This window comes from Lithobates pipiens, unplaced genomic scaffold (assembly GCF_037356315.1).
Source record: "Lithobates pipiens isolate NorthernLeopardFrog02 unplaced genomic scaffold, aLitPip1_a1.2 Scaffold_3, whole genome shotgun sequence".
NCBI lineage: Eukaryota > Metazoa > Chordata > Amphibia > Anura > Ranidae > Lithobates > Lithobates pipiens.
In genome coordinates, this window is record NW_027507790.1 from 249,710,651 (window position 1) to 249,726,244 (window position 15,594).

General features: G+C 45.6%; 1 protein-coding gene across 4 annotated transcripts in view; it reads left to right on the plus strand.

Annotated features, from left to right (window-relative positions):
• Positions 1-706: 706 nt before the first annotated feature.
• LOC143941080 (acyl-coenzyme A amino acid N-acyltransferase 1-like) overlaps positions 707-15,594 on the plus strand; it is an 84,701-nt gene continuing 69,813 nt past the window's right edge. For 2 of the 4 annotated variants that reach the window (XM_077463020.1, XM_077463019.1), the window contains exon 1: positions 707-833. Coding sequence is in view for 1 of the 4 variants with exons in the window: in XM_077463017.1 (XP_077319143.1) it covers positions 736-833 (98 nt within the window). In the remaining 3 variants the exon portion in view is untranslated. The remainder of the gene's footprint in view (positions 834-15,594) is intronic. The other 2 variants (XM_077463018.1, XM_077463017.1) reach the window with 2 other exon arrangements.

Sequence of the window (15,594 nt, forward strand, 5' to 3'; positions counted from 1 at the left end):
CTAGCATGTGTGCCTTTAAGTATATATGGAAATCTCTCAGGGCTCAGTGCAGTGGTACGCTTCCATTGGCCCCCCTCCAGGCCTAATGCAACTAAGGGAAAATAAAGCTCACAAGGAGCCCAAGTAGATTTTTTTTTTATAGTGTAGTAAACTTATTAGCGAAATGGTTAAAACGGCAAAAAAAAAATAATCCAGTAAACGCACATGAAAAACTGCTGCGGACCCCGGCATCATGGCGTGACATTAGCACCAGATACTCTGTGACGCGTTTCGTCTGATAGGACGTTATGTGTCTGACACCTGTCGACATCCGATCCGCTATAAACAGACAGATGTGAATCCGTTCCCTCCGTCTGCTGGAAAGTGGCAATTTTATACTGTGTGGCTGTGCAGCAACTGCAAGCTGAGCGTTTCCTTCGTGATTGCAGTACGCCTCCATTGAACTCAATTGGCAATTTTGACAGGCAGTGCGGCCTGTCAAACTTTTTTTTTTTTTTCCCCCTGAATTAAAACTACCATGAATCAAGCATGCAGCGTGTGTACAGCCCTGTCTAGCTGTATTGTTACAGTTTTAGTGGACGGAAAACCACAGCTCAACCACCTTATTTATACGGTCCCCTGGCCACCTGTCTGAAAGACCTTGTTAATTTAACTACATTCCAGGAGTTCCTCTTTCATAACTGTGCAGTGGATTGCTCTTTGTACCTGCCTGTCTTTGGAAGCACAGAACGTACCATGCCCTTTACCCTGCAGGTTGTAAATCCCTCAATGTTCTGCTTCTCCACACAGATTCCAGCCGATTGTATTCCTGAATTGGCGCACACACAAAGCAGGTTAGTTGGAGGTTTTGTATTTGATGTTTTTATTAGTGTCATACTTGCCCCTTTTGAATTCATTCCAGGGACTTTTGCATGGTTAAGCCTAGGTTCACACTATGAATCGTACAGGAATGGGCAGCGCAGTTCACATGCGATTCAGTGCAGTGCAATTTGAGAAGGGGTTCAAATCACACTGCATTGCACCAAAAGTAGTGCATACACTACTTTTGTATACTTGCTGCAACCGGATCGCATTGGTAGTTTTTTACACCATGCGATCCGGTGCAGGCTAACGCACTGCAAAAAGCAGTGTGTATTGAATGAACATATTGAACATGGGCTTCTTGCAGCCACGATCTGGTGTGAACGAGTCCTGAAACTTTTGGGGGAATATTTTCAAAGCAGTGAATGTGACTTTCACCAATCCATAGGTATTTAACCACTTTGGCCTCGGAAGGATTTACCCACTTCCTAACCAGGACATTTTTTGCAATAAGGCACTGTGCCGCTTTAACTGACAATTGCGCGGTTGTGTGACATTGTATTGATGTCTTTTTTTATTTTATTTATTCCCCACTTATAGAGCTTTCTTTTGGGGGTATTTGATCACCTCTGCGGTTTTTATTTTTTGCGCTATAAAAAAAAAAGGTGACAATTTTTGAAGAGAGAATTCTTTACTTTTTTCTGCTATAAAACATTTCCAATTCAATTTTATTATTTTTCAATTCTATTAAAAATTACCTTTCCTTTTAAAATTGCAGCCGCGGTCATTTTCTGTAAAATGCAATATGGCTACCTGGAGGCGTGCTGTACACAGATGGTGTACAAAACACCCCCAGATATGTAATTTCCTGCTTCTGTGATTGGCTCACTGATTTTACCAGAAGTCTGCACTAAGATACAAGTCAGATTTTGGGCATCCCCTGCAACAAAAATTTAAGTTTCGATGCATTTACCCTTAAAGGGTTTATTTATAAAGGGATTCAGACCCTACAAGTGCATCAGCTGATTAATAATAAAAGGCGCTCCCATTTAGAATTAGTATCTAAAAGACACATAAGAATAAATGTCTTTCTTTTCAGAATAACAAAAAAAGGTACAGTAGGAACCTGCAACAAAGTTTGTTAGAATACTTGCAATGTACATAGATCACCCAGAATGGAATGTTTTCTTCTCGACCCAAGCGGAGTTAAGTCGCATACACATGACGATGGTCCGTTTTTGTTTTTTGCATACTAGTAGTCTCATGTTATAAAAACCAATAGGTTACTAAACTTATGAAAATTCTTGTATGACAGAATACAACTTTGGAAGTAATTTGTTGTATTGTAATATATTCTTTCGTTTCTGAGCATGTGTGGTCCTGCGTTTCTGATTTGTTTCAGACAAATACTGTACTGATTATCCACTTACAGACCGGACCATTTTGCTGGTCAAAGACCAGACCACTTTTTGCGATTCGGCACTGCGTCGTTTTAACTGACAATTGCGCGGTCGTGCGACTTGGCTCCCAAACAAAATTGACGTCCTTTTTTTCCCACAAATAGAGCTTTCTTTTGGTGGTATTTGATCACCCCTGCGGTTTTTATTTTTTGTGCTATAAACAAAAATAGAGCGACAATTTTGAAAAAAACGCATTATTTTTTACTTTTTGCTATAATAAATATCCCCCAAAAATATATAAAAAAACATTTTTTTCCCTCAATTTAGGCCGATACGTATTCTTCTACATATTTTTGGTAAAAAAAAATCGCAATAAGCGATTATTGATTGGTTTGCGCAAAAGTTATAGCGTTTACAAAATAGGGATAGTTTTATAGCATTTTTATTAATAATTTTTTATTATTTTTTTTTTTTACTAGTAATGGCGGCGATCAGCGATTTTTATTGTGACTGCGACATTGTGGGGGACCCATCGGACATTTTTGACACATTTTTGGGACCATTGTCATTTATACAGTAATCACTGCTATATAAATGCAGTGATTCCTGTGTAAATGACACTGGCAGTGAAGGGGTTAACCAGTGGGTGGCAGTGTAGGGGTTAAGTGTTCCTAGGGGTGTGTTACTAACTGTGGGGGGGTTGGGCTTTCATTTAGTGAACACTGATCTCTGCTCCAATCACATGGAGCAGAGATCAGCGTCACTAGTTGCTAGGCAGAATTGAGAAATGCTGTTTACACGGCATTTCCTCCATTCAGCCGTCCCGTGAGACGATTGCGGGGATGCCCGCGGCGATCGAGTCCGTGGGTCCCGCGACCGGACTCACGGGGGTCCCGACCAGCGCGGGAGCGCGCCGCCGGCGGCGCGCTCCCGATGGCAGGGCGGCATTGAATATTGGACATACCTGTACGCCAATATGCCTGCCCGTGCCATTCTTTCGACGTACATCGTCGTGCGCTGGTCAGGAACCGGTTAAACAAAAGCGTATGAGAAAATTTTCCTGTTTGTCCCTTCAGATAATTTTGCATGAATTGTCTTGAAAGCTGTGTACTAACAATCAGATTATCGTACGATTGCTCCTAAAGCGGTCATTTTCATTCAATTTTCTGAATGTGTGTACTAGGCACTACTCATTAACCACCTCAATACAGTGCAATTACACCCCCTTCCTGCCCAGACCAATTTTCAGCTTTCAGCGCTCTCACACTTTGACAATTACTTAGTCATACAACACTGTACCCATATGAAATTTGCGTCCTTTTTTTCACACAAATAGAGATATCTTTTGGTGGCATTTAATCACTAGTGGGTTTTTTATTTTTTGTGCTGTACATAAAAAACATCCGTAAATTTTGAGAAAAAAATGCATTTCTCTTTGTTTCTGTCATAACATTTTGCAAATTAGTAATTTTTCTTCATAAATTTTAGCCAAAATTTATATTGCTACATATCTTTGTTAAAAATAACCCAAATAAGTGTAAATTATTTGGTCTTTGTGAAAGTTATAGAGTCTATAAACTATGGTGCCAATCACTGAAAATTAATCACATTTGATCACACCTGATGTTCTGAAGGCCTATCTTAATTCTTGAGATACTAACAAGTCAGGAAAGTACAAATACCCCCCAAATTACCCCCTTTTAGAAAGTAGACATTCCAAGGTATTAAGTAAGTAGCATGGTGAGTTTTTTTAACTTGTAATTTTTTACCACAATTCTTTGCAAAATTACGATTTTTTTTTTTTTTTTTAACAAATTGTCATATTAACAGGTTATTTCTCTCACAGCATATGCATACAACAAATTACACCCCAAAATACATTCTGCTACTTTTCCTGAGTATGGCGATACCACATGTGTGAGACTTTTACACAGCCTGGCCACATACAAAGGCCCAACATTGAAGTAGCACCTTTAGGCATTCTACAAGTATATATGACACATCTCATTTCTCAACTACCTGTTACATTTTTGAAGGCCATGGAGCACCAGGACCCAATTTTGGAAAGCTAATACCCTAATGTATAATCTATGAGGCATAATGAGTATTTTGAACAGTTCATTTTTTTCCAGAAGTTTTTGGAAAATATGGAAAAAAAATGAAAACACATGTACATACCAAAAATTACAATCCAAAATAAATTTGACTGCGGAAAGGGTAAAAATAAAAAGCATTACCTGTGCTTTTAGTAATATCCACAGAGGAGAGCACTGGTCCAGGCAGCAGGCAGGGATGTGCTTAGTGACAGCAATAGTAATTATCCAGCCAGCAGGCAGGTATATTGTCTATAGTCAGTACAAGGATATTGTCAGCACAGCGCAGTCTATAGAAATTGTTCAGGCAGAGACAGCCAGCACAGCCATAATATTGGTCCTGGTTAGGGATGAGCTTCGTGTTCGAGTCGAACGTACGTTCGACTCGAACATTGGCCGTTCGGCCGTTCGGCGAATTCCGAACGTTTTGGCCGTTCGCGTCAAAATTCGAGTGACGCGCGCGCGGACCACAATGCACTGCGTTGGCGCAGTGCATTGCTGCCCGATGATTGGCCAAGCATGCACTGTGACCCCGCATGCTTGGCCAATCGCAGCGCCGGCAGCGAGGAGAGCCATGATTGGCCACAGGCATCCTGCCTGTGGCCAATCATAGCTCAGGCTGTGTAGTGCACGCCCCACACTATATAAGGCCGCCTTTAAGGCGGCCTCCTGTAGTGTGTTACTTTGCATCTGAAGCAGTGGGTGTTCTGTGTACCTTCAACACAGTACACACCAATCGTTTTTGGCTGATTTCCTATCTTGCTGCTGTGTAGTGGTTGTTGTCTGTGCCCTGACTGCAGTATACACCACTATATTCACCTCACCTATATAGCTAGTGATCTAGCTTTAACCACTTAACAACTGCCCATTGCCGATTAACGGCTTCAGGGCGGTTGTTTAACTCAGAGAGGCCGTTAATTAACGGCCTTCCAGAATTCTGCTCTCGCGTGCCCCGAGGTGTGCGCACTCGAGAGCATCCGTGACCGCCGGGTCCATAGGACCCGGCGCATCACGGTAAACGGCCGCTCATAGCGGGCGTTTACCACGTGATTGCTCCGTCAAATGACGGAGTGATCACTTGGAAACAAACCGGCGTCATGTTATGACGCCTGTTCCTCCCTCCCCTTTCTGTACCGATCGGTACAGCGGAGGGGAAAGAGATCGGTGTCAGCAGCGATGTGGGCTGCATCTGCAGTGCCCACATCGCTGCTCACCGAATTTAACCCCTCAATTCCCTGCCAATACTCTGCAATACCAGTGCATACTCTGCAGTACCCTGCCATTACTCTGCAGTACCCCGTCATTACTCTGCAGTACCCCGCCATTACTCTGCAGTGCAGTACCCCGCCATTACTCTGCAGTGCAGTACCCTGCCATTACTCTGCAGTGCAGTACCCTGCCATTACTCTGTAGTACCCCGCCATTACTCTGCAGTGCAGTACCCCGCCATTACTCTGCAGTGCAGTACCCTGCCATTACTCTGCAGTGCAGTACCCCGCCATTACTCTGCAGTACCCCGCCATTACTCTGCAGTGCAGTACCCCGCCATTACTCTGCAGTGCAGTACCCCGCCATTACTCTGCAGTGCAGTACCCTGCCATTACTCTGCAGTGCAGTACCCTGCTATTACTCTGTAGTACCCCGCCAATACCCCGCCAATACTCTGTAATACCCTGCCATAAATTGCCATACCCAGCCATACTCAGAGATACCCAGCCATACTCGGTGATACCCTGAAATACCCAGCCATAGACGCCCCCCACCCCTCACCGCCCTCCGGTGCTTCTACCAACTCGCCAGTACGATCAAAGCCAGAATCTTTTTTTTATTTTTTATTTCAGGCTTCCCAGCCTAGAGGTGAGATGTGGGGTCATATTGACCCCCCAGATTTCACTGTAAAGAGGACCTGTCACCCCATATTCCTATTACAAGGGATGTTTACATTTCTTGTAATAGGAATAAAAGTGATCAAAAATATATTTTTGGGAAAAAAAATGTCAAACTAAAATAAATAAAGTAAAATGAACAATAAAAAAATAAAATAAAAATTAAAGCGCCCATGTCCCCATGTGCTCGCATGTGCCACACATGTGAGGTATCGCCGAGAATGTTAGAGCGAGAGCAATAATTCTAGTCCTAGACCTCCTCTGCAACTCAAAACATGTAACCAGTAAAAAAAAAATTAAAGCGTCGCCTATGGGGATTTTTTAAGTAGCGACGTTTGGCGCCATTCCACGGGCATGTGCAATTTTGAAGAGTGACATGTTTGATATCTATTTACTCAGCATAACTTCATCTTTCACTTTATGCAAACATTGGGCTAACAAGTGGTTAATAATAGAGCTTGCAGTCAGTAGTGTTAGGAGATAGTGCGTGCTGTCTGCGTGCTCTGTACCCAGTACATACCGCTATAATATAGGGCAGGCCCCTACTTTCAAACATCCAACTTACAAACATCTCCTACTTGCAAACGCAAGGAGACAGCAGCAAGTGAGATGAAAAAAGATGGACGACAAAACAAATTATACAGGGGTGATAACCCTTCCCTATGTTTTCCAAAAAGCTTAAAGATAGTTTTTTTGACTGGAGCTACACTTTAAAAATGTACCGGTTGAAAATGACAAACAGATTCAACTTAACACAACAAACCTACACAGTCCCTGTCTTGTTTGCACCGCCTGTATACTGCTGTTCTGAGTATATAGGGCCTGGGGGCCACACGCATTTCCTTTTTTTAATATGGGTACGGGGTTCCCCTTAATATGCGTACAAGACCCAAATAGGCTGGTAATGGGCAGGGAGGGCTACCCATGCCATGTTTCTCAATGATTTTCAACCATATTGCAGGAACCAGATATAACATTAAAACCGCAAGCAGTTTTAAATGGTGTTATTTCCGTTTAATGTCATTTTGTGCAGGGACTGTTCTAAACACGGGAAACACGTGGCACTTCACAGGCATACTACAGACACCCCGCAGGCACCATATTTAAAGGAATATTTCACTTTTTTTTTTTTACTTTAATCGTCATTAAAATCAGTGCTCCCGCCAAAACGGTAGTTTTTAAAACTTTTTTTTGCAGTGACCCATGTCCCCTGAGGCAGGAGGCAGGTCGCCAAACCCTTTTTAGGACACTATCTTGCATATTAGCCGTTAAAATGAGCACTTTCCAATTCGAACGTTCGAGTCCCATAGACTTCAATGGGGTTCTAACGTTCGTATCGAACGCGGGGGTCGTTCGCAAGTTCTGGTGCGAACCGAACCGGGGGGTGTTCGGCTCATCCCTAGTCCTGGTACATTGTTACCTGTAGACACTCATTGTACCGCTCTCCAGCCCTTCATAAACATACTGCTTCTTGCTGCAGCAAATTATTTGCATAGTCCAGGTAGCGAGGTGGTCCGTTCATGCAGCAGGCAGAGGCATGATGGCATTAAGTCAGCAGCAGGCTGAGGGCCGCAATCAGGGCATGGGGCACAGGGGTAGAGGCTTTGACCCAACCAAATCTCAATGAAGCCTCCGCACTCCAGACCCTAATCTGGAAATTCCGAAACCTGGAGAAAACGAAAAAAAAAAATTTCTCCATCAGGAAAAACAATTCTCGAGCCCCTCACATATGAGACCCCTGTGTACTACAGTAGCAGGGCAACAGATCAGTCCAAGTGGTAGGCAAAAGCATAGTCGATAAAATAGGCCAGGGTCAGTTCACGTGCAAGCAGTCCAAGCGGTGGGCAGTAATGTAGTTGATAAAACAGGCCAGGGTCAATTCGCGTGGAGGCAGTCCAAACGGTAGGCCAGAGGCATAGTCACAAAACAGGACAGGGTCAGTTCACATGGAAGCAGTCCAAACGGTAGGCAGAGGCATAGTCAAAAAACAGGCCAGGGTCAGTTCACGTGGAAGCAGTCCAAACGGTAGGCAGAGGCATAGTCAAAAAACAGGCCAGGGTCAGTTCACGTGGAAGCAGTCCAAACGGTAGGCAGAGGCATAGTCAAAAAACAGGCCAGGTCAGTTCACGTGGAAGCAGTCCAAACGGACGGTAGGCAGAGGCATAGTGAAAAAACAGGCCAGGGTCAGTTCACGTGGAAGGCAGTGGCATGGTTATTTGGGGAAGCATGGAAAATGGTCAGCACAGATGATGAAAATGGGGAAATGGTTAAAAATATGGGCTAATATTTTAGGGATGTATGATGAAGTTGGAAGCCTTCACCAATGCAAAGACCAGGTTGGGAGGGACAATGGTAGCTGGGATTTTTTCAAAATCCTGTTTTGGTGGACACGCAACATTTTCTTTTTCCGCCTTCGGCCTGCTTCAGATGGTGGAATGTTGAAGGGGAAGTGGCGCTCATGAAGTCGGCAAACAGCCTCAGAGCGAAGGTCTTCTGGGGGTCTTTGGTGATAGATGAGGGACATGACACCTTCTTCTATGAATTTTAGGAAGGGGGCGGGGCTTTCTGTGGATTTGGTGTAGACTACATGGGAATTATAAACGGCCAAACGGATGAGATAAATTTCTACCTTCTTGTACCAAAATCGGGACCTCCTTATCGACAAATAGGGCTGAATCATTTGATCATTGAAATCCACGCCAATGTACGATGTACGTCGAAAGAATGGCACGGGCAGGCATATTGGCGTACAACGTACGTTCGACTCGAACATTGGCCGTTCGGCCGTTCGGCGAATTCCGAACGTTTTGGCCGTTCGCGTCAAAATTCGAGTGACGCGCGCGCGGACCACAATGCACTGCGTTGGCGCAGTGCATTGCTGCCCGATGATTGGCCAAGCATGCACTGTGACCCCGCATGCTTGGCCAATCGCAGCGCCGGCAGCGAGGAGAGCCATGATTGGCCACAGGCATCCTGCCTGTGGCCAATCATAGCTCAGGCTGTGTAGTGCACGCCCCACACTATATAAGGCCGCCTTTAAGGCGGCCTCCTGTAGTGTGTTACTTTGAATCTGAAGCAGTGGGTGTTCTGTGTACCTTCAACACAGTACACACCAATCGTTTTTGGCTGATTTCCTATCTTGCTGCTGTGTAGTGGTTGTTGTCTGTGCCCTGACTGCAGTATACACCACTATATTCACCTCACCTATATAGCTAGTGATCTAGCTTTAACCACTTAACAACTGCCCATTGCCGATTAACGGCTTCAGGGCGGTTGTTTAACTCAGAGAGGCCGTTAATTAACGGCCTTCCAGAATTCTGCTCTCGCGTGCCCCGAGGTGTGCGCACTCGAGAGCATCCGTGACCGCCGGGTCCATAGGACCCGGCGCATCACGGTAAACGGCCGCTCATAGCGGGCGTTTACCACGTGATTGCTCCGTCAAATGACGGAGTGATCACTTGGAAACAAACCGGCGTCATGTTATGACGCCTGTTCCTCCCTCCCCTTTCTGTACCGATCGGTACAGCGGAGGGGAAAGAGATCGGTGTCAGCAGCGATGTGGGCTGCATCTGCAGTGCCCACATCGCTGCTCACCGAATTTAACCCCTCAATTCCCTGCCAATACTCTGCAATACCAGTGCATACTCTGCAGTACCCTGCCATTACTCTGCAGTACCCCGTCATTACTCTGCAGTACCCCGCCATTACTCTGCAGTGCAGTACCCCGCCATTACTCTGCAGTGCAGTACCCTGCCATTACTCTGCAGTGCAGTACCCTGCCATTACTCTGTAGTACCCCGCCATTACTCTGCAGTGCAGTACCCCGCCATTACTCTGCAGTGCAGTACCCTGCCATTACTCTGCAGTGCAGTACCCCGCCATTACTCTGCAGTACCCCGCCATTACTCTGCAGTGCAGTACCCCGCCATTACTCTGCAGTACAGTACCCCGCCATTACTCTGCAGTGCAGTACCCTGCCATTACTCTGCAGTGCAGTACCCTGCTATTACTCTGTAGTACCCCGCCAATACCCCGCCAATACTCTGTAATACCCTGCCATAAATTGCCATACCCAGCCATACTCAGAGATACCCAGCCATACTCGGTGATACCCTGAAATACCCAGCCATAGACGCCCCCCACCCCTCACCGCCCTCCGGTGCTTCTACCAACTCGCCAGTACGATCAAAGCCAGAATCTTTTTTTTATTTTTTATTTCAGGCTTCCCAGCCTAGAGGTGAGATGTGGGGTCATATTGACCCCCCAGATTTCACTGTAAAGAGGACCTGTCACCCCATATTCCTATTACAAGGGATGTTTACATTTCTTGTAATAGGAATAAAAGTGATCAAAAATATATTTTTGGGAAAAAAAATGTCAAACTAAAATAAATAAAGTAAAATGAACAATAAAAAAATAAAATAAAAATTAAAGCGCCCATGTCCCCATGTGCTCGCATGTGCCACACATGTGAGGTATCGCCGAGAATGTTAGAGCGAGAGCAATAATTCTAGTCCTAGACCTCCTCTGCAACTCAAAACATGTAACCAGTAAAAAAAAAATTAAAGCGTCGCCTATGGGGATTTTTTAAGTAGCGACGTTTGGCGCCATTCCACGGGCATGTGCAATTTTGAAGAGTGACATGTTTGATATCTATTTACTCAGCATAACTTCATCTTTCACTTTATGCAAACATTGGGCTAACAAGTGGTTAATAATAGAGCTTGCAGTCAGTAGTGTTAGGAGATAGTGCGTGCTGTCTGCGTGCTCTGTACCCAGTACATACCGCTATAATATAGGGCAGGCCCCTACTTTCAAACATCCAACTTACAAACATCTCCTACTTGCAAACGCAAGGAGACAGCAGCAAGTGAGATGAAAAAAGATGGACGACAAAACAAATTATACAGGGGTGATAACCCTTCCCTATGTTTTCCAAAAAGCTTAAAGATAGTTTTTTTGACTGGAGCTACACTTTAAAAATGTACCGGTTGAAAATGACAAACAGATTCAACTTAACACAACAAACCTACACAGTCCCTGTCTTGTTTGCACCGCCTGTATACTGCTGTTCTGAGTATATAGGGCCTGGGGGCCACACGCATTTCCTTTTTTTAATATGGGTACGGGGTTCCCCTTAATATGCGTACAAGACCCAAATAGGCTGGTAATGGGCAGGGAGGGCTACCCATGCCATGTTTCTCAATGATTTTCAACCATATTGCAGGAACCAGATATAACATTAAAACCGCAAGCAGTTTTAAATGGTGTTATTTCCGTTTAATGTCATTTTGTGCAGGGACTGTTCTAAACACGGGAAACACGTGGCACTTCACAGGCATACTACAGACACCCCGCAGGCACCATATTTAAAGGAATATTTCACTTTTTTTTTTTCACTTTAATCGTCATTAAAATCAGTGCTCCCGCCAAAACGGTAGTTTTTAAAACTTTTTTTTGCAGTGACCCATGTCCCCTGAGGCAGGAGGCAGGTCGCCAAACCCTTTTTAGGACACTATCTTGCATATTAGCCGTTAAAATGAGCACTTTCCAATTCGAACGTTCGAGTCCCATAGACTTCAATGGGGTTCTAACGTTCGTACCGAACGCGGGGGTCGTTCGCAAGTTCTGGTGCGAACCGAACCGGGGGGTGTTCGGCTCATCCCTAGTCCTGGTACATTGTTACCTGTAGACACTCATTGTACCGCTCTCCAGCCCTTCATAAACATACTGCTTCTTGCTGCAGCAAATTATTTGCATAGTCCAGGTAGCGAGGTGGTCCGTTCATGCAGCAGGCAGAGGCATGATGGCATTAAGTCAGCAGCAGGCTGAGGGCCGCAATCAGGGCATGGGGCACAGGGGTAGAGGCTTTGACCCAACCAAATCTCAATGAAGCCTCCGCACTCCAGACCCTAATCTGGAAATTCCGAAACCTGGAGAAAACGAAAAAAAAAAATTTCTCCATCAGGAAAAACAATTCTCGAGCCCCTCACATATGAGACCCCTGTGTACTACAGTAGCAGGGCAACAGATCAGTCCAAGTGGTAGGCAAAAGCATAGTCGATAAAATAGGCCAGGGTCAGTTCACGTGCAAGCAGTCCAAGCGGTGGGCAGTAATGTAGTTGATAAAACAGGCCAGGGTCAATTCGCGTGGAGGCAGTCCAAACGGTAGGCCAGAGGCATAGTCACAAAACAGGCCAGGGTCAGTTCACATGGAAGCAGTCCAAACGGTAGGCAGAGGCATAGTCAAAAAACAGGCCAGGGTCAGTTCACGTGGAAGCAGTCCAAACGGTAGGCAGAGGCATAGTCAAAAAACAGGCCAGGGTCAGTTCACGTGGAAGCAGTCCAAACGGTAGGCAGAGGCATAGTCAAAAAACAGGCCAGGTCAGTTCACGTGGAAGCAGTCCAAACGGACGGTAGGCAGAGGCATAGTGAAAAAACAGGCCAGGGTCAGTTCACGTGGAAGGCAGTGGCATGGTTATTTGGGGAAGCATGGAAAATGGTCAGCACAGATGATGAAAATGGGGAAATGGTTAAAAATATGGGCTAATATTTTAGGGATGTATGATGAAGTTGGAAGCCTTCACCAATGCAAAGACCAGGTTGGGAGGGACAATGGTAGCTGGGATTTTTTCAAAATCCTGTTTTGGTGGACACGCAACATTTTCTTTTTCCGCCTTCGGCCTGCTTCAGATGGTGGAATGTTGAAGGGGAAGTGGCGCTCATGAAGTCGGCAAACAGCCTCAGAGCGAAGGTCTTCTGGGGGTCTTTGGTGATAGATGAGGGACATGGCACCTTCTTCTATGAATTTTAGGAAGGGGGCGGGGCTTTCTGTGGATTTGGTGTAGACTACATGGGAATTATAAACGGCCAAACGGATGAGATAAATTTCTACCTTCTTGTACCAAAATCGGGACCTCCTTATCGACAAATAGGGCTGAATCATTTGATCATTGAAATCCACGCCAATGTACGATGTACGTCGAAAGAATGGCACGGGCAGGCATATTGGCGTACAACGTACGTTCGACTCGAACATTGGCCGTTCGGCGAATTCCGAACGTTTTGGCCGTTCGCGTCAAAATTCGAGTGACGCGCGCGCGGACCACAATGCACTGCGTTGGCGCAGTGCATTGCTGCCCGATGATTGGCCAAGCATGCACTGTGACCCCGCATGCTTGGCCAATCGCAGCGCCGGCAGCGAGGAGAGCCATGATTGGCCACAGGCATCCTGCCTGTGGCCAATCATAGCTCAGGCTGTGTAGTGCACGCCCCACACTATATAAGGCCGCCTTTAAGGCGGCCTCCTGTAGTGTGTTACTTTGCATCTGAAGCAGTGGGTGTTCTGTGTACCTTCAACACAGTACACACCAATCGTTTTTGGCTGATTTCCTATCTTGCTGCTGTGTAGTGGTTGTTGTCTGTGCCCTGACTGCAGTATACACCACTATATTCACCTCACCTATATAGCTAGTGATCTAGCTTTAACCACTTAACAACTGCCCATTGCCGATTAACGGCTTCAGGGCGGTTGTTTAACTCAGAGAGGCCGTTAATTAACGGCCTTCCAGAATTCTGCTCTCGCGTGCCCCGAGGTGTGCGCACTCGAGAGCATCCGTGACCGCCGGGTCCATAGGACCCGGCGCATCACGGTAAACGGCCGCTCATAGCGGGCGTTTACCACGTGATTGCTCCGTCAAATGACGGAGTGATCACTTGGAAACAAACCGGCGTCATGTTATGACGCCTGTTCCTCCCTCCCCTTTCTGTACCGATCGGTACAGCGGAGGGGAAAGAGATCGGTGTCAGCAGCGATGTGGGCTGCATCTGCAGTGCCCACATCGCTGCTCACCGAATTTAACCCCTCAATTCCCTGCCAATACTCTGCAATACCAGTGCATACTCTGCAGTACCCTGCCATTACTCTGCAGTACCCCGTCATTACTCTGCAGTACCCCGCCATTACTCTGCAGTGCAGTACCCCGCCATTACTCTGCAGTGCAGTACCCTGCCATTACTCTGCAGTGCAGTACCCTGCCATTACTCTGTAGTACCCCGCCATTACTCTGCAGTGCAGTACCCCGCCATTACTCTGCAGTGCAGTACCCTGCCATTACTCTGCAGTGCAGTACCCCGCCATTACTCTGCAGTACCCCGCCATTACTCTGCAGTGCAGTACCCCGCCATTACTCTGCAGTACAGTACCCCGCCATTACTCTGCAGTGCAGTACCCTGCCATTACTCTGCAGTGCAGTACCCTGCTATTACTCTGTAGTACCCCGCCAATACCCCGCCAATACTCTGTAATACCCTGCCATAAATTGCCATACCCAGCCATACTCAGAGATACCCAGCCATACTCGGTGATACCCTGAAATACCCAGCCATAGACGCCCCCCACCCCTCACCGCCCTCCGGTGCTTCTACCAACTCGCCAGTACGATCAAAGCCAGAATCTTTTTTTTATTTTTTATTTCAGGCTTCCCAGCCTAGAGGTGAGATGTGGGGTCATATTGACCCCCCAGATTTCACTGTAAAGAGGACCTGTCACCCCATATTCCTATTACAAGGGATGTTTACATTTCTTGTAATAGGAATAAAAGTGATCAAAAATATATTTTTGGGAAAAAAAATGTCAAACTAAAATAAATAAAGTAAAATGAACAATAAAAAAATAAAATAAAAATTAAAGCGCCCATGTCCCCATGTGCTCGCATGTGCCACACATGTGAGGTATCGCCGAGAATGTTAGAGCGAGAGCAATAATTCTAGTCCTAGACCTCCTCTGCAACTCAAAACATGTAACCAGTAAAAAAAAAATTAAAGCGTCGCCTATGGGGATTTTTTAAGTAGCGACGTTTGGCGCCATTCCACGGGCATGTGCAATTTTGAAGAGTGACATGTTTGATATCTATTTACTCAGCATAACTTCATCTTTCACTTTATGCAAACATTGGGCTAACAAGTGGTTAATAATAGAGCTTGCAGTCAGTAGTGTTAGGAGATAGTGCGTGCTGTCTGCGTGCTCTGTACCCAGTACATACCGCTATAATATAGGGCAGGCCCCTACTTTCAAACATCCAACTTACAAACATCTCCTACTTGCAAACGCAAGGAGACAGCAGCAAGTGAGATGAAAAAAGATGGACGACAAAACAAATTATACAGGGGTGATAACCCTTCCCTATGTTTTCCAAAAAGCTTAAAGATAGTTTTTTTGACTGGAGCTACACTTTAAAAATGTACCGGTTGAAAATGACAAACAGATTCAACTTAACACAACAAACCTACACAGTCCCTGTCTTGTTTGCACCGCCTGTATACTGCTGTTCTGAGTATATAGGGCCTGGGGGCCACACGCATTTCCTTTTTTTAATATGGGTACGGGGTTCCCCTTAATATGCGTACAAGACC